Source organism: Mesocricetus auratus, unplaced genomic scaffold (assembly GCF_017639785.1).
Source record: "Mesocricetus auratus isolate SY011 unplaced genomic scaffold, BCM_Maur_2.0 Super-Scaffold_100028, whole genome shotgun sequence".
Lineage (NCBI taxonomy): Eukaryota > Metazoa > Chordata > Mammalia > Rodentia > Cricetidae > Mesocricetus > Mesocricetus auratus.
Genome location: NW_024429209.1, coordinates 11214195 through 11231819, shown reverse-complemented (window position 1 = coordinate 11231819; position 17625 = coordinate 11214195). Strand labels below are relative to the sequence as shown.

At 50.6% G+C, this 17625-nt stretch overlaps 2 protein-coding genes across 2 annotated transcripts in view; one reads left to right on the top strand and one right to left on the bottom strand.

The window, feature by feature from the left end:
• The window catches only part of LOC101825013 (phospholipid transfer protein), a 26499-nt gene extending 14749 nt beyond the window's left edge, over positions 1-11750 (top strand). Inside the window, exons 10-17 of the mRNA XM_005084990.4 lie at positions 3659-3835; positions 3925-3984; positions 6229-6393; positions 6487-6554; positions 10810-10852; positions 10955-11018; positions 11104-11180; positions 11443-11750. Of these exons, the coding sequence (XP_005085047.1) occupies positions 3659-3835; positions 3925-3984; positions 6229-6393; positions 6487-6554; positions 10810-10852; positions 10955-11018; positions 11104-11180; positions 11443-11565 (777 nt within the window). The 3' untranslated portion in view covers positions 11566-11750. The remainder of the gene's footprint in view (positions 1-3658; positions 3836-3924; positions 3985-6228; positions 6394-6486; positions 6555-10809; positions 10853-10954; positions 11019-11103; positions 11181-11442) is intronic.
• Positions 11684-17625, bottom strand: Ctsa (cathepsin A). The gene is made up of 15 exons (XM_005084988.4): positions 17497-17625; positions 17140-17318; positions 16915-17026; positions 16464-16514; positions 16294-16380; positions 15905-16060; positions 15515-15606; positions 14971-15055; positions 14394-14485; positions 14236-14311; positions 14012-14154; positions 13293-13368; positions 12612-12701; positions 12343-12447; positions 11684-12121 (listed from the first exon to the last, which is right to left on the bottom strand). Exons 1-15 carry the CDS (start codon positions 17548-17550, stop codon positions 12038-12040), a joined length of 1482 nt encoding a protein of 493 aa, XP_005085045.1. The 5' UTR covers positions 17551-17625; the 3' UTR covers positions 11684-12037.

The window sequence follows — 17625 nt, the reverse complement described above, 5'->3', positions numbered from 1 at the left end:
AATGGATTTCCCTTTTTGTTTGTTTGTATGTTTGTTTTGAGACAGGGTTTCTCTGTGGCTTTGAAGGCTGTCCTGGAACTAGCTCTTGTAGACCAGGCTGGCCTTAAACTCACAGAGATCCACTTGTCTCTGCCTCCTGAGTGCTGGGATTAAAGGCGTGCGCCACCAATGCCTGGCTCTGTAAATGGATTTCTTAATCGGTCTGAGTCAGATATAGAGGAAAATGTTGAGAGATCAGACAGAAGGAACAAGCCACAGCCACACTTTACCTCCTTAGCTTCTCAGCCGAAAAGAGAGCGAGTTCTTGTTTTTCCCTGTTTATATACTGTTTCTGCTCAGCCTTCTCACTTCCTGTCTGTCTGTACAGACCTCCAGACCTCTATGGTAAGCTAGTGGCAAGCTCCATTCTCTGACCCTCAGACAGGCTTTATTTGTACAAGCAAGCTGTCACCACAGCTCCTCCTGTTCTGCTGTGCCCTTACTTGAGAGATTTGCTTATGCCCTGCCCATCCCCTGACTCACCCAATCTGTCAGTCAGGTACCAACAGTCTTGTTTTCTGAGGGGGACTGAGTCCAAGCCCTCCACGGGTACCATGAGCTGAGGATGTTCAATTTCACCATTTAAAATGGTGTCACATTTGTGTGACATACAGTCTGCAAATATCCACTGATAGATACAATGGTGTGTGTGCAAACACATGCCATGGCACTCATGTGGAGGTCAGAGGACAACTTGGAGTTGATTCTCTCCTTTCACCTGGGTCCTGGGGATCAAACTTAGGTCCTCAGGACTGCCAGCAAGCTCCCTTATCAGGGGAGCCGCCGTCTTGCCAGTCTGACAACGCTGTTTGTTTGTGTAACAGCCCCGGCTGTCCTGCGACTAGCTTTGTAGACCAGGCTGGCCTCAAACTCTCAGAGATCCTCCTTCCTATGCCTCCTGAGCGCTGGGATTAAAGGTGAGTGCCACCACAGCCAGCAACAATGCTTTTTTTTTTAAGATTAAAAAAAATTTTTTCTATGCATGAGTGGTTTTGTCTGTTATGTTCACTGCATGTGTGAAGAGGGTGTTGGATACCCTAGACCTGGACCTATAGGCAGCTGTGAGCTATCATATGGTTGCTGGGAATTGAGCCCACATCCTCCAGTGCTCTTAACCACTGAGCCATCCCTCCAGCCCCCAGCTGATGCTTTTAATTGTACTTGAATTTGTATATGTGAAAACTCAGCTGTATTATTAAAACTTTTTTTTTGAGTTTTAGAAATAAGTATTTGGCTGGAGAGATGGTTCAGGGATTAAGGGCACTGACTGCTTTTCCATAGGATCTGGGTTCAATTCCCAGGACCCACATGGCAACTCATAACTGTCTGTAACTCCAGTTCCAGGGGCTTGGACACTTGGACACCCATGGCAAAATACCAATGCACATAAAATAAAAATAAATAAATAAATAAATACATAAATAAATTTGCCAGGTGGCGGTGGCTCACCCCTTTAATCCCAGCACTCGGGAGGCAGAGGCAGGTGGATATCTGTGAGTTTGAGGCCAGTCTGGTCTACTGAGTGAGTTTCAGGACAGGCTCCAAACCTATAGAGAAATCCTGTCTGGAAAAACAAAATAAATAAAAAAAAGAAGAAATGAGTATTTAATTACAGAGAACTTAAAAGAAAGAGTAACTGTTCCTGGATAGCAGGAGGGCTCCCTGGAAGTAGGGTACCATTTAGCTGCTAGTCTGGAGCCTTTTTACAGGGGTGAGATATGGGGAGGAGGATGAGCTGGTCAGTCCAGCTGGTCCACCCACAGTTTTCAGGTGACTCCTTGCTTTCAGTCACCGTCTTTAGGTATCTGCTTCAGGTACCGCTTGGAGGCAGGAGTGACCGAAAACCTGAAAACCTGAAGCCACAGCAGAACACTCTCCAGACATCCTGCCTCTAGCCAGATTCTCACAACTGCCGCTTTTGCGGTTCCCACCTCCTGTTGTCATCCCTCAACCCCAAGGGGGAACCCTACCTGCCTTGAGGGAATTTGGGTAGCTACCAATCTGGCTTGTTTGAGCTGAGTGGGCTATCAGGTGTGGCAGTTGGTGTACCCCTCCAGTAGGCCCGATCTAAGGGACCTTGAGAATTAGTTCATCCTAGCTCCATTATTTGTTTAAAAGCTGGGTAAGTGAGGGTCCTTGACTGGTGCCTGGATAGTGATGGGGGGGTTAAAAACAAGAGAGGACTGGGGAGAAATGAACCAGAGACTCTTGCGGGAAGGAAACAGTCCCCTTAGTGGGAACAGGCAGGAGTTTATACAGCTCAGCATTACAAGCCCTAGGCAGAGGACCAGGACAGGCTGACAAGAAGGGCATGCTAAAAAAGTCTGAATCAGCCGGGCTTTGGTAGCGCACACCTTTAATCCCAGCACTTGGGAGGCAGAGGCAGGAGGATCTCTGTGAGTTCGAGACCAGCCTGGTCTACAAGAGCTAGTTTCAGGACAGCCTCCAAAGCCACAGAGAAACCCTGTCTCGAAAAACAAAAAAACAAAAAAAACCAAAACAAAAAAACAAACAAACAAAAAACAAAAACAAAAAAAAGTCTGAATCAAAACCCATCATCATCCTTAACAGGCTCAGACAACATTCAGCATCCAACCATGACTGACTCAGTGGACTTTTATTTTTCCCTCTGGTCTTCAAGGCTTGACTGGAAAGTGATAAATCCAGACGACAATGCCTTCCAGCCTTTTTAACAGCTGGGATGGCTGGAATAACAATGTAAAATCCCTCCCCTATGGATTCCCCCTTCAGTTCCTGGTCAGGACATCATAAGGATACAGGAATTACTGGGGTGTCTTTGAATTTGATGGAGACCTTTTCTTTTGCCTAAGGGGAGCTTAGGTAGAGGGGCTGGAGAGAAACTGGACAGCCACCAAAGCCATTCTGAGCCAGCAGCCTGTTTTTTTAAGACTGTGTAGCCCTAGCTGGTCTGGAACTCCTAAAGATCTGTCTGCCTCTGCCTTCTGAGTTCTGGGATTAAAAGCATGCCCCACTATGTCTGACAGCTTTCAGGTTCTTTTTTTTTTTTTTTTTCTTGAGATGGGGTTTCTCTGTATTGTTTTGGAGGCTATCCTGGAACTCGCTCTGTAGACCAGGCTGGCCTTGAACTCACAGAGATCCGCCTGCCTCTGCACCCGAGTGCTGGGATTAAAGGCGTGCACCACCAATGCCGGGCTCTTCCTTTTCTTTCTTTGTTTTTTTGCTTCTTTCTGGGCTAACTTGTTTATGTGTATGAACACTTTGCCTACTTGTATATAAGTGCAGCAATGTGTATGCCTGTGGAGGACAGAAGAGGGACTCAGATTCCCTGGAACCAGCAGACTGTTGAGCAACTATGGGTGCTGGGATCTGAACCCCAGTCCTCTGGGAGAGCAGCACTTACCCCAGGTCTTGTTCTTGTGCTGCCTGCCACATGTCTCCTGGCCTCTGAGTGCTTTCTGAGAGATGAGCAACCTTCCTCCTACACACACACACACACACACACACACACACACACACACACACACACACACACACACACACACACACACACACCAGCCAGAGTCCAGGTCTCCATGGCTCCTGACTGCCTGGCACAAATCCATTCTGCCTTGACCTGACCCTGAACTCCCAACCCCAGGGAACATTCTTCCCCCTGACTGAGGGGAACTGGAGCTTCCTCAACAGGGCGGTGGAGCCACAGTTGGAAGAGGAGGAGCGGATGGTGTACGTGGCCTTCTCTGAGTCCTTCTTTGATTCTGCCATGGAGAGCTACTTCCAAGCTGGGGCCCTGCAGCTGACACTTGTGGGAGACAAGGTATATCAGGCTTGTGTCCGAGGCTGGGCAAGAAGAGCTCATGATGGTGAGGCCAGTGACCCTGTCTCATTCCTAATTCCCCTGTTCAGGTGCCAAGTGACTTGGACATGCTTCTGAGGGCCACCTACTTTGGGAGCATTGTTCTACTGGTGAGTATTGGCAGGGGTGTGACTGGGGTTGGAGGTCACCCCACCTACACAACAGTGAGGTAGTAGGTGGAGGGTGCAGTTGGAGCCCTCCAGTGGTGACTAGAGAGGGAACAGAAGGCCTGGCCTTTTGCCTGTGGCCAAGTCCCCTTACCCGGCTGAATTGTATATCCCACTCTGTGAAGCAGGGTTGGCACTTCCTGCCCTGTCTCCTTCACAGAGCAGCTGTGAGGTTGGGAGAGAACCCAAGCCTTCCAAGTGTAGGGTCTTCAGGGTGGTCACCACACTCATTTACTTAGATTTACTTAATGGGGGAAGAGAGTGAGAATGAAAACATTTTAAAACAGGAGTTTGAGCCAGGTGTGGTGGTGCACACCTTTAGTCCCTGTGCATGGGAGGCAAAGGCAGGTGGATCTCTGAGTTTGAGCTCAGCCTGGTCTACAAAGCAAGTTCTAGGACAGCTAGGGCTCTTATCAGAGAAACCCTGTCTCAAAAAAAATCACTCAATCAGTCTAAGCAAATGGGTTTAGGGATATAGCTCTGTTGGTAGAATGCTGGCTTAGCATGCCTGAGCCTCTGAGTTCTTTCCCCGTATACAAACATTTTTTAGAAATATATACTCCAGGGGCTGGAGAGATGGCTCAGTGGTTCAGAGCACTTGCTGCTCTCAAGAGAACCTAGGATTGGGTTTCCAGCACCCACACAGTAGCTAACAACCGTTTGGAACCTAGGGTTTGGTTTCCAGCACCCACACAGTAGCCAACAACCGTTTGGAACCTAGGATTGGGTTTCCAGCACTCACACAGTAGCTAACAACCATTTGGAACCTAGGGTTTGGTTTCCAGCACCCACACAGTAGCTAACAACCGTTTGGAACTCTAATTCAAGAGGCCCTCCTGCCCTCTTCTGCTCTCTGAGAGCACTGCGTGCATGTGATAGACAAACCTACAATTTTGTAAGTGACAGAATTTGAATCCCTGTGACTCCAGGTCACGCTGGCCTATTCTCCATCAACAACCTTGTAAGCTTGTCGTGAGTTTTCAGTGAAGTAACCCATGTAGTTAGAACAGCACCTGCTATGGAGTAAGTGTCCAGTGAAACAACTGCTGTTGTTACTGCCTTCATTGTCATTGTCAACGCAATGGCTGAGTTGTTGACAGCATGACTGTTCCCAGGCTGCTCACATGTGTCTGTCAGCTCTGCAGCTGAATAACCACACAACTTTGTACAACTTTATAGTCTGTGTGCTTCAGTTCCCTGGGGGAATGGTTCAGTTAGTAAAGCGCTTGCCTTAATCACATGAGGGCCTGACCTTGGATCCCCAGCACCCATGTTAAAAGCTGGGAGCAGCAGCCTGTCACAGCTCTGGAGACAAGACAGGAGGATCTGTGGGATCTGCTGGCCTGCCAATCAAGCTGATTCAGTAAGCTCCAGGTCCAGTGAGCAGCCCTGTTTAAAAAAAAATAAGGTTGGAAGTGATAAAGAAAGACACTTAAGCTGACCTGTAGCAAGAACATATGTTTGTGTGTGCTCACATGCACCCACATACACCATGAACACATATACAAAATGAGAATAATAGTACCTGGCTCACTTGGTTGTGTGAGACCTAAGTGAGCTACTATGTATGCTGTAGTAAGAATTATGCTTAAGGGAATGTTTGCTTTTGAAACTGGATCTCATGTAGCCCAGGCTGGCCTCAAATCATATATATGTAATTTATGAGAATTTCCTTTCCATCTGCCTCTACCTCCCAAAGACTGGGGTTACAGGTTTTGCTACCACACCTGGCTCAGCATCTCGTTTAGCAATGATTGAGTGCATTCATGCAAGAGTATTACGTGGCCTTCAGAGCAGCTCAGATGAGGAGGCAGGATCTGGGAGGTTCAAGCGAAAAGGTCATCCCTGGGGAGTCCCAACTGGGGCTTGAGGCTAGATTAAATACTGAGGAGGAAGGAGGGGGAGTCAGGTGTGGGGTGCATGCTATAATTTCCGCACTTGGGCTGAGCCAGAGGAACTCTGGAGTCTAGGGTTTGAAGGCCAGCCTGGAAACATAGCAAGAGCCCATCTCAAAAGAGAAAGAAGGAAGGACACTCCTGGCTGGGTGCAGGTCGGAAGGGTGTGGGGCATTGCCACACTGGCCTGTACTTGCCATTCCTTGCCTCCAAAAAGGCTGAGACTTTGTCCCCCAACAGCACACCCAGGCACCAGTTTGGGATTGTGACCTGCCTCCCTTCCTCTTTCCAGAGCCCTGCAGTGATTAACTCCCCTCTGAAGCTGAAGCTGCAGGCCATGAGCCCTCCACGATGCACCATCAAGCCCTCGGGCACCACCATCTCTGTCACGGCCAGTGTCACCATCACCTTGGCCCCACCCATGCTGCCTGAAGTCGAGCTGTCCAAGATGATCATGGTATGGGCACCAGAATGAGGGGATCTGGGGGGGTCAATGAAAAGTGGGCTGGGACCTTTCCAGTTCGTAATGTCTCCACGCACTTTCCTTCAGGAAGCGCGTCTCAGTGCCAAGATGGCACTCCGGGGCAAGGCGCTGCGAGTAAAACTGGACCTTCGCAGGTATGAAGTCGGTAAGGGTTCTGGGTGGGCCCTTAACTTCTGAGCCTTGATACCGCCAGCATAGTGATAACTTCCCAACAGAGCCTCGGCACTAGAACTGAGCTATTCCTGGAAGCCTCCAACAAGCTGGGGTCTGTCTTTGTTAGTACATACAAAACTGAACTCCAGTCCGGGGTTATGGCACATGCCTTTAAGTACGCAACATAGGCAGGTGGAGGTCTGTGAGTTTAAGGTCACCCTAGTCTACATAGTGAGTTCCAGGCTAGCCAGAGCTACATAGTGGGACCCTGTCTCAAAATGAATGAGTGAATGAATTCATTAATAAAGAACATTTCAACTCAGGACTGGAGAGATGACTCAGTGGTTAAGAGCACTGGCTGATATTCCAGAGACCCTGGGTTCAATTCCCGGCACCCGTATGGCAGCTCACAACTGTCTGTAGCTCCAATTCCAGGCGATTGGGGACCTTCATAAATATACATGCAGGGAAAACACCATTGCACACAAAATAAAAATAAATAAATCTTTTAAAAAATATTTTGACTCAAGGATACAGATATGGTTCAGTTGGTAAAGTTCTTGCCTCGTCAGCACAAGGTCCTGAGTTTGAATCCCTAGACGCCCGGGGAAAAGCTGAACATGACAGCACATGCCTTATTCCAGTGATGATGACCGGACTTAGGTGGATCCTTGGGAGTGCAAATGAGAGCTAGCCTGGCCTAAGAAAGACCCTGTCTCAGACAAAAGGTGGGAGGCACCGTTACCCCGGAGGATGTCTTCTGACCTCACATGCTTGCCATGCACACACACCCACACATCCAAAGCCTGACTATGCAGCCAAAGATGATCCTGCTTCCATCTCCAGAGCGCTGGGATCACAGGTACACACCACCATGTCCTGTTCATGCGGAGTTCAGGAATTGAACCCGGGGCCTAGTGCACGCTAGACAGCAACATTATACCAACTGAACTACATCTCCCCAACCCCCAAAGTATTCTTATCTCAGTATGTAGCATTGGGTGGACTGGCACCTGGTGTATGTATATACCAGGCTGGCCTTAAAGTCAAAGAGACCTGTTTCCTAAGTGCTGGGATTACAGGCATGTGTCATCACTCCTGGCTAACAGTGGTTTCTTAAAGCAACTCCCCTGAATTCTCCCAACATCTAGAAGCAGGCAAAGCCGGTATTATTGCAGACCAACAAATTGATTCAGTAAGGCTAAATGACTCACCCACAGTCACATAACAACGTGGATGGGAAACCCTGGCGTGGACATCAACCTTGACTTGAAGCAGTGGTGACCTTGAAGCAGTCATTTTATCTTTCTAGGGCTCATTTCGTGCTGTGCTAAATACAGGTGAAAACACCATCTACTCTCTTGGGCTGGGTATCAAGTGTCATCGCCCCTGGCCGTGTGCGACTCTCTGCTTTTATAGTTATAATTAAACAGCACTTAGGCTGCCGGTCACAGCTCATTAGCTAGTGAATACATAGTAGACAGTGTTGATACAGAACAGTGCTGCTCCCAGGCTGCAACAATACAAGGCCTTGGAATCTTGAGGCAGGGTCCAGTCCACACAGCCACGTGACTTCAGGCAACTTAAGTTCCCTTTCCAGCTTCAGTTTCCTCATCAGTGACAAACAATTTCTACCAGTCCCAGATACTTAGGGCTGTGAATGAGGACTGAGTCACTCTTTGTTTTACAGTGTCTCAGCTTGGCCAGGTCATCATAGCACCAGGGAGGCTGAGGTAGGGAAATTGCAGTGAGTTTGAGGCCAGCCAAGGGTAACCTACATAGCAAGATCCTGTCTCAAATATCAACACCAAACAAGGCCTGAATGTAGTGTCAATCTAATTGGCCTTAATAATAAAACCCAAAGCCAGGTGTTGGTGGTGCACACCTTTAATCTCAGCACTTGGGAGGCAGAGGCAGGCGGATCTCTGTGAGTTCGAGACCAGCCTGGTCTACAGAGTGAGTTCCAGGACAGTCTCCAAAACAATACAGAGAAATCCTGTCTTGAAAAACCGGAAAAAAAAACAAAACAAAAACCCGGAAGTCAGGTATTAGGGGGTGAAAGCTGAAAGATCAGAGAAGTAAAGGAGCCAGACACTCAAGGTCTTATCTCTATGAATCCTCAGACTGGAAAGGATGGAGCTCCTGCCTCCTGCCTTACATTCCTCTCTCCCCCCAGCCATATCACTTCCTGCGTCCACCTCCGTAGTGCTGGGATCAAAGGTGTGAGCTGTTTGTGGTGGGGGTGGGGGTGGGGTGGGGGTGGGGGTGGGGTGGGCAAATAACGGGGAACAGACCGCTGAAGTCTATGAAACCAGAAGCAAACTTTATTTCAAAAAAAGGAAAAAAAAAATCACCGCGGGGCACAAAAAGCCTACCAGTCAACTGGGACCACAGCCAGACCTTCTGAAACTTGGCAATGGGGACTGGTTTAGGGCCTCTTACAGTAAAATCCAGCACCACCTGGTGTGGGTCAAAGAGCTTTTACAACCTTGAGGCCAGGCTTAAAGTCACATTACATTTTGAGTTTTACAGCTTTTGGCTACAGGATGTTAGGATGTTTGTGAAAGCCTGTGTCTGAAACAGCTGCTTTTTGCTGTCCCTGAAAGAATGCAAGGCAGAGAGTAGAGAGTCATGGAGGAGGACACTTAAAAATTAAGGGAATACAATGCAGAGGGTCCCATAGAGGCGGTAGTTAGACACTAACCATTGTCTACCCTACCTGCCTAGCTGGGAAGCTGGGAGGCAAGAGACCAGTGTTCAAAGTTTACCTCTGTGCACAGTGACTGCCAGGGTGTCTGCTCTTAAGGCGGAAAGTGGTTGTTAAGGGCTAACAGTGGCTCCTAGCCACTGTTATTTGGGATTACAATTTTACATTTCTATATTCCTGGACCCTTTAAGCTTTGTTTCTCTTAGACTGGTTAAATCTCAGGTAACCCAGGGTGGCCTTGAACTCCAGATTTCCTGCTTCCACCTCCCAAGTGCTGGGGTGAAAGGTGTGTGCCATCACTGCCCGGCCTCTATGGTTAACTGGTGGCTAGCTCCACCCTCTGAGGGCAAGCTGTGTTAGAGCACAAACAAAGTGTCACCACACCTGAGTTTGAGTTATAAAATCCACCTAAAAACCAGAGTTTAGAGGCAATGGCTTGTAATCCCAGCACTGGGGAAGACACAGACAGATGCCTAGAGCTCACTGCCCAGACAGCTTGGCATGTCACAGGAGCTTCAGGCCAATGAGAGATTCTGACTCCAAACAACACTGTGGATGAGTTTAACTCCAGCCTCCACATGCATATATTCATACACCCCTACACACATGTGCATCTTTGCCCATGCAAGCACACACACAAACACGCACGCACACATGCCATGAGGTGTTGGGAATGGAATGGGGCTTTATACATGCTAGGAAAGGGCTCTACATCTTCAGCCCAGCATTCCAATGTCCTTCCTTCCTTCCTTCCTTCCTTCCTTCCTTCCTTCCTTCCTTCCTTCCTTCCTCTCTTTTCCCTTGTTGAGAAAGGATTTCTCTGTGTAATAGTCCTGGCTGTCCTGGAACTCACTGTAGACCCGGCTGGCCTGGAACTCACAGGGATCTGCCTGCCTCTGGCTTCTGAGTGCTGTCATTAAGGGAGTGGGCCACCAACCTGGCTAGCTTTTCTTGTGTGGGTGACTGCATGCCAAGGAGTACATGTGGCGGTCAAAGGACAACCTGTGGAAGTTCCTCTGTCATGCGTGCCCTAGGGGGTCAAGCCCAGTCAGTCAGGCTTGGTGGCAGGCGCCCTTACCCACACTTGAGCCATTTTGCCAGCCCTGTTTTAATTTTTTGAATAAGCTTTGTATCTGACAGGGAGTAAACGTTGTTGAATGTTGTTAGATAAAACAAACCATTACTCGCCAGAACATTGGCATTCTTTTTTTTGTTTTGTTTTTGTTTTTTCGAGACAGGGTTTCTCTGTATTGTTTTGGAGACTGTCCTGGAACTTGCTCTGTAGACCAGGCTGGCCTCGAACTCACAGAGATCCGCCTGCCTCTGCCTCTCGAGTGCTGAGATTAAATGCATGCGCCACCAATGCCCAGCCACATTGGCATTCTTGGCAAACGAAAGGTAGCAGGCTGAAAGAAAGGGGCTCCAAAGACAAGAGCCACTCAGGGATGCACACCTGGGCAATGGCAGCTACCTAGAAAGATGACAGGTGGAACTGGAAGGCTGACACTTGACCCATTTCTCTCCTACAGGTTTCAGATCTACTCCAATCAGTCTGCGCTGGAGTCTCTGGCAGTGAGTTGGGAATGGCTGTGGGTGGGTCCAGGCCTTGGGGCAGACAGCAGCTTACAGAAACCCACCACCCATGCATGCGATGCTGTGTTCTTTTTCCTTCAGCTGATCCCACTGCAGACCCCACTGAAGACATTGTTGCAAATCGGTGTGATGCCCATGCTTAATGGTAGGGGCTGAGGATGTGAGGAAGGAAGGAGGGAGGACGGGGCTCAGCTGGAGGGACCCCGGCTGAGCTTGCCTCTTCCACACAGAGCGGACCTGGCGTGGGGTGCAGATCCCCCTCCCGGAAGGCATCAACTTTGTTCGTGAGGTGGTGACCAACCACGCAGTAAGTAGACTGTGGGCGGGGAGGATGCACCCCAGTGCTGTTTGCTCTCCAAAGCCCCTTCTCCACCAGTTGTTCCTATGTATTTATTTATTTATTTATTTTAAGGTAGTAAGGGATTTTATTCAGAAACAAGCCGAGGTACAGAGGAGACACACTGCAAAGGAGCTGGGGCCGCTGATTTGCCAAGTCTTTTTGTGTTTGTTTGGAAAGGCTGTCTCCAAATTACTGCAGGAATGAGTGACACTCCCTGTCCCCTCCCCAGGGCTTCCTCACCGTTGGGGCTGACCTCCACTTTGCCAAAGGGCTTCGAGAAGTGATTGACAAGAACCGTCCTGCGGTCATTGTGGACTCCAGTGTCCCTCCAGCCTCTGCAGCAGCTGCCTGAGTCCTTTGTCCCACACAGGCAGCTGGCCTTCAGGACATTCAGAGTTCTCTCAGTAGCAGCCTATCCCCCTTCCCATCCATAACCTGTAGTATCCCCAGTGCCACAGAGAAGAATTCTGTTTGAAGCTATGCCGGATTTAATTTCATAATCAGTCAGCCATCAATTACAATCCATCCACCCCTCTCCTTGGGCTGCCCTAGAGCTCTGTTGGGGTCCTGGGATGGGGCATTCATTAAGCAGGTTGTGGGGAGGTCAAGCCACCACACTGTCAGGGGAACAAAGTGCTCACTGCCCCAGGCTGTCTCTGTGAATCCCTGAGGCCCAGGCTGGGACGCACAGGGCTGCGAGAGGCCAGGGATAGTGTTAGCGCAGGACCTGCCCCACAGGGGCACTCTGTAAGGTGGGACAGCTCTCCACCGAGAGAGAGGCTGGGAGAGGCTGGGTCAGGTACTGAGGACTTCCATGGGTCCCCTCAGTAAGGCTCCTTGTTCAGGAAACGAGAGAACATGGTGAAGGCGGCTCGAGGTTTGTCCGTGGGGACCATGTGTCCAGCGCCCTGGGGAGCAAAGCTTTGTGAGGCTTGGATCCCCAATACTTATGATGACCCTTTGCCCCTGGGACTTCACCCCAAGACCTTTATTCTTCCCCGCTTCACCCTGAAAGCTTGTCCTGATGCTCTAGTGGTGTCCCAGAACAAACAGAAGCCAGAGGGTAAAGATGGGAGGTCCTACCACTGTCCCTGTGGCCTCAGCTGTCCCTCGGGGGGCTGAGTCCTACCTTGAGGGTGATGAAGGTAATGTGGGAGAACTCCTTCACGAAGCCGGCTACCTGCTCTCCACTCTCCCCGTAGTTCACTAGCCAGGGCCGACGCTGCACCTCCATCTGTCCATGGGGAGAGACATCAGCCAGCGGCTCCCACCATCCTCGCTTATGGCTGCCCTCAACATCTCAGGACTGGAGAGTCATCTCCAGGTGTGCCTCTGCAGACTAGAGCTGCTCCGGGCACACCCGCCTCCGCCCCCGCGCCCCCCCCCGCACAACCCTACCTTCTGGTTGAGGGAATCCACAAACCACTCATCCCCCATGAAATTGCAGGCCATGTCCACATCGCCATTGTACAGCAGGATTTGGTATTTCTGGAGTAGGAGAAGGGGAAAACAGAAGTGTGGGGTAGGCACAGGCCCTCAGCCCTTCCCTGGGAATTCAGAAGCCCAGCTAATAACAGTAACTTGAAATTCACATTTTCCGCTTGCATACTACACAGTAAGCACCAAGCAGGTGCTTTTACTATACAGGGAGGAAGACACTCCCATCCTCCAAATGAGACAGTCTTATCATGGGGCCCAGACTGGCTTAGAAATTGAGGTTTCTCCTCGGTCTCCCCAAGGCTGGGCTTATAGGCATGAGTCACCAAGCCCAGCTTATTAGTCTCATTTTACAGACAGGGAAACCACAGCTGAGAATGTATGACACTTTCCCAGAGCTGGGCGTGTTGGCACAACTGTAATCCCAGTACTGGAGAGTTTGAGGCTGGATTGCTGTGTTCAAAGCTAGCCTGGGCTATGGAGCAAGTCAGAGCCTCAGAATAAGAACATAAAACAACCAGGGTGTGGTGGGTTGAGCCCTGAAGAGGCACCCCACTTGACATGTTGCTCTAGAGCCTACAGCTACGATGGAGGAAAGCCTTGGAAGCCCTGGCTGGAGCCTGCTGAGCTACACCCACATACCTGTGAGCTGAGCAGCTTCAGGTACTGGGAGTTCATGCTTTGATAGAGACGGCGGTACTGTAAGTTCACCACGAGGCTGCCAGGAGTGCATGCACAGGACACGGAAAACAAAAACAAAAACAGGAACATAGGGGGACAGTCAACAGTCAGACCTTTCCAATTCCCCACTTTGGGTATCTCCCCTCTCTGGCACTTACCTGAACGGAACTGGCATTCAGAGATTCTCAACCCACCTAAACTAAACTTGGGAGATATGTGGGCGCATCTTTTGGTTGTTACGATGGCTGGGGTATGGCTGGCATTTAGTGTGTGGGGACCAGAAGGTGTGACAGTAACAGCAGGAAATGAAGGAGTAGAGAGAGCATGGGCACTGACCAATCAGGAAAGACTTCGCTAGACTTTGATGAGCTAGCGTTACCCCTTTACTTGCAGGGGTCACAGAATGAACTGAGCAGCTCTGGGTGGCAGTGGAGTGGCAGATGGGACAGTGCCTACTCACTAAATGTCAGAAAAGGGTCTGATATTAACCGGCGTGGCAACTTCCAAGTTGATTGTCTTGAATGTCAATCGAGATGGAGGTCAAGGCCATTAAACACCCTGCACAAGCTAATTTTCACCCTGAAAGTCCACACCACCTGCTCTGAGGAGCCCTGGCTGCAGGACCCTTGTGAACCCTGTGGATGCCACCTCCTGAGCCGTGAGTGGCCACAGAAGCTTACTTGCACATGTCCCAGCGGGGCAGCTTCTCAGGGATGTGGAGGGCCTTCCGAACATACGGGTTGTTGAGGTAGGTGGAGGGGGCTGTGGTGTTGGTGCAGGGGGGATCCATGCGTACCTTGTTCCCAGAACGCAACAGCAGTGCCTGGGAGCACGGACACAGGGTGAGGGCCTTTACTTGTCTGCCCTGCCTATTCCCCTGGGGAAAGCCCATGCCCTGCCATACCTGATGAAATGGCCGCTTGAGTGGCAGGCGAGTGAAGATGTTGCCAAAATCCTGGATCACAACAGTGTCCTCATATCTGGGGGGGGGGGGGGAGGAGATGGGTGCTGGGCCTCTAGAGGTAGTTGGGATTGCCCCAGGGCATAACTAGCAGTACCTACCTATCAGTGCCGGGCACCCCACCAGCACACGGGGCGTAGAGATTGTATATGTTGAGGCCAGAGTTGCTCACAATTCGAGACACTTCCTGGAGCTGTGACAACATACCATCATGTTTTCTGGATCCACGGCCCTCCATGACCTTACCCACTCGCCCTAAGATAGACTGTTCTCCTACCCCATCTCCTGTCACCACCCTTCACCCACTTTTTTTTCACAGGTACAGAGCCCAAAGCTCACTGGAAGCAATCTTCCAGACCCGGGTCCAACCCTAGCGCAGCTGTTCCCTGCCATGTGACTTAAGGCAAGTGGCTTAAGCATCCTTGGCTTCAATTTCCTCACTGGATTTCTCAGAGACCACAGAATTGGGAGGTTGGGGACAGAATGGCTGTGGGGTGAGCTGGAGCTAGAGCCCGGCTGGTAGACTGCTGTCTTGCATGCATGCCTGAGGCCCTGGGTTCAATCCCCAGTTCTATCAGGAAGAGATGCAACGGAGCTGGAGAGCTAGGGGTTCCCAAGAAGAGGTGTGAGCCTCATCTCAGTGAGGAAGGGCTGACACAGAAAGGGGCAGAAACTCACGCTGTTTATGCATTCTGGGTCTTTGTTGTCATAGAAGTTGCACTTGTTCTGAGAGCAGCAGTGGGTCTGGAGCAAAGTCCAAAGCCTGTAGACCAGAAAGTGTTCAGGCTGAAGGTGGGCAAAGGCGCTAAGAAATGCAGGGTGGGTCCTCCTCCCTCCAGCCTCTCATCAGACCCTTCCCCAGGGGAAAAGGAAGGTAAGACGGGGTATGGTATGTAGGCTATCAAAGCCAGTTCCCAAGAACCTGCCCCCAGTCTATACAGACAGCCCTCCTCAGGGCCTTTTTAAAAAGGAAATAAAAAGTGTTTTTGAGACGGGTTTTTGTGGGTAGTCTGGGTTCAAGTCACTGGCTTACTGATCACCATGCCCAGTCTCCTTGCTTTCTTTAAATCTTGGTCTCCGTTCTTGGCCTTTAAGCATCAAACCCTTTGGCCAACCCTACCTCCTCATAAACCAGAGCAGGAATGTCATGTGCCAGTGGACAGATCTGAGATCTCATGACTTGCCCCACCCTAGATATTGCCCAACTGTCCCTCTCTCATACCTGTTCCCCAGAAGACCATGGTAGTAGGCAAAATAAACCAGAGAGTTGTCGTTCTGTTCATAGGACGAGAGCCCATTGCCCACAGCCAGCCCCTGTGAAACACCCAGGGTTCTCAGTTCATCGGAAGGGTGAGAAGGACCCTCCCTTGACCTACACCCAGACGGGCAATCTAGAAGCTCAAATCCAGAGCGGTTTGTGGGGGTAGGTGGGGGAGGTCATTCAACCTAAGGAACATATGTGGCAGCCTGGCAGGTAAGCTTTCTGTCGTAGGAGGCATGCACGATGACAGAGTAGCCAACTACAAGGCTATGAAGGAGCGCCTAGGCTGACCTTACTAATCCAAGGTCATGGCCCCAAGTGTCTGCCTTCCCTCCTGCTGCTGCCTTGTACCTGAAGGTTCATGCTGGGATCCTGCATGACCAGTACAGCCAGGGTGGGGATGTAGATGCCAGCATAGCTCTCTCCGGTCAGGAAAAGTTTGTTGTCCTTGTACTCCGGAAAGAGGCGGAAGAAATCTTTAAGGGCTTCATAATTGTTCTGAGCCACCTAGGGATGGTGAGATGGAGGAGTCAGGAGACCTGATGTTTAAACTAGAAATATATTCAGAGGTAATGAGTCCAACCCACTTTATTTTGTGTAAGAGGAAGTGACTCTGTTATGAGCCTACCACAGAGTACATGCCAGAGCCAAAAGTGGACTCTGAGGCCATGCTCTCTCCCCGCATCGTGCCAGCTTTGGGGAAACAGAGGATGGCGCCGGTGGACGGGTGCCAGACTCACCTCCGTGTCATTGGTCACATATGTCTTGTCATCCGAGTAGGAAAAGCCCACTCCTGCTGGGGACTCAATATACAGCATGTTGGCGATCTAGAGGGGAGGAGGGAATGAGAAGAGGGTTCCCCACCCCTTCAAGTACCGAGACACCCCAAGACCCACAGCGGCAGGTGTACCAGGTTCCAGGAGTAGGGGTTGTACTTCAGGGTGATGCCATCTGGCTGGATCTGGGGAGGAAAGACACAGCTGTGTGAGTCCCAACAGGCAGCTGGGTGGAAAGAGCCATAGTGCTAGGCTCTTCACATATTGCCACACTTCCTAAGAGGTACAGAAAGGTAGGTCAAGGGTCAGATAAAACACAAAATAGAGTTGGGGTTTGTTTTTTTGAGACAGGATTTCTCTGTGTAGCCCTGGCTGTCCTGGAACTCGATTTGTAGACCAGGCTGGCCTCGAACTCAGAGATCCACCTGCCTCTGCCTCCCTGAGTTTAAGGTTATGCTCCACTACCACCCGTATCAAAATAGAATTGTTAAGAAGGAAAAGAAACTTGCGAAGCCACAGATTCCTTCCTCTTTCCCTCCCTGTCTCCTGCCCTCTCTCAGCGGGGGAAAACAGGAGTCAACTCACCAGGAAGGGGCCGTGCTCTGTAAGGAGCCCATCTAGAGAGCTGCAGCCAGGACCCCCGTTGAGCCAAAGCACTACCGGGCTGTTCTTTGGGTCTTTCTGCGACTCCACAAACCTAGGAAGGGCACAGAGAGGGATCGATGCAAGTAAGAGACTCTGTCCTGCCTGTGGTTGACAGAATTCGTCCGCCCAGTTATCATGCCCCCCTCGGGAGGCAGGGCGGCACACCAGTAATGGAAGTGCTTGTTATCCGAGGCTCTGAGGTAGCCGGAGTACTGCTGGAAATCGGGCTGCTTTTCCAGGCCGGGGAGGCAATCGATTTCATCCTGGTCTGGAGCTGCTTCGCCCCGGGACACCCAGGACACAAGTAGCAGCAAGAGGAGTGGGGACAGCGCGGCTCGGAACATCTGAGAGAGGAAGCATCGGCAGAGGATGTTTACCAGCTCCCCTGCTCATCTGCGCTTCCGTGCAGCAGTCCCTGGGGAGGAGCTGGCGAGCATCTCCCGGGGAAGCCCCCACCCGGGTCCATCTCCCCGCCGACCGCAGAGCCACGACCGCTGCCCATCAGCCCGGGAATCTTCTTACCTCTGCTTCCTTGCGTCCTTGCTCTCCAGGAGGCGCCGGTGGACTGGAAGTCATGTGTAGCCCTAGTCACGTGAACTTTTGCATCACGTGACAGCTTGCTCATGTTCACTTTTTTTGCGGCTTGAGGGT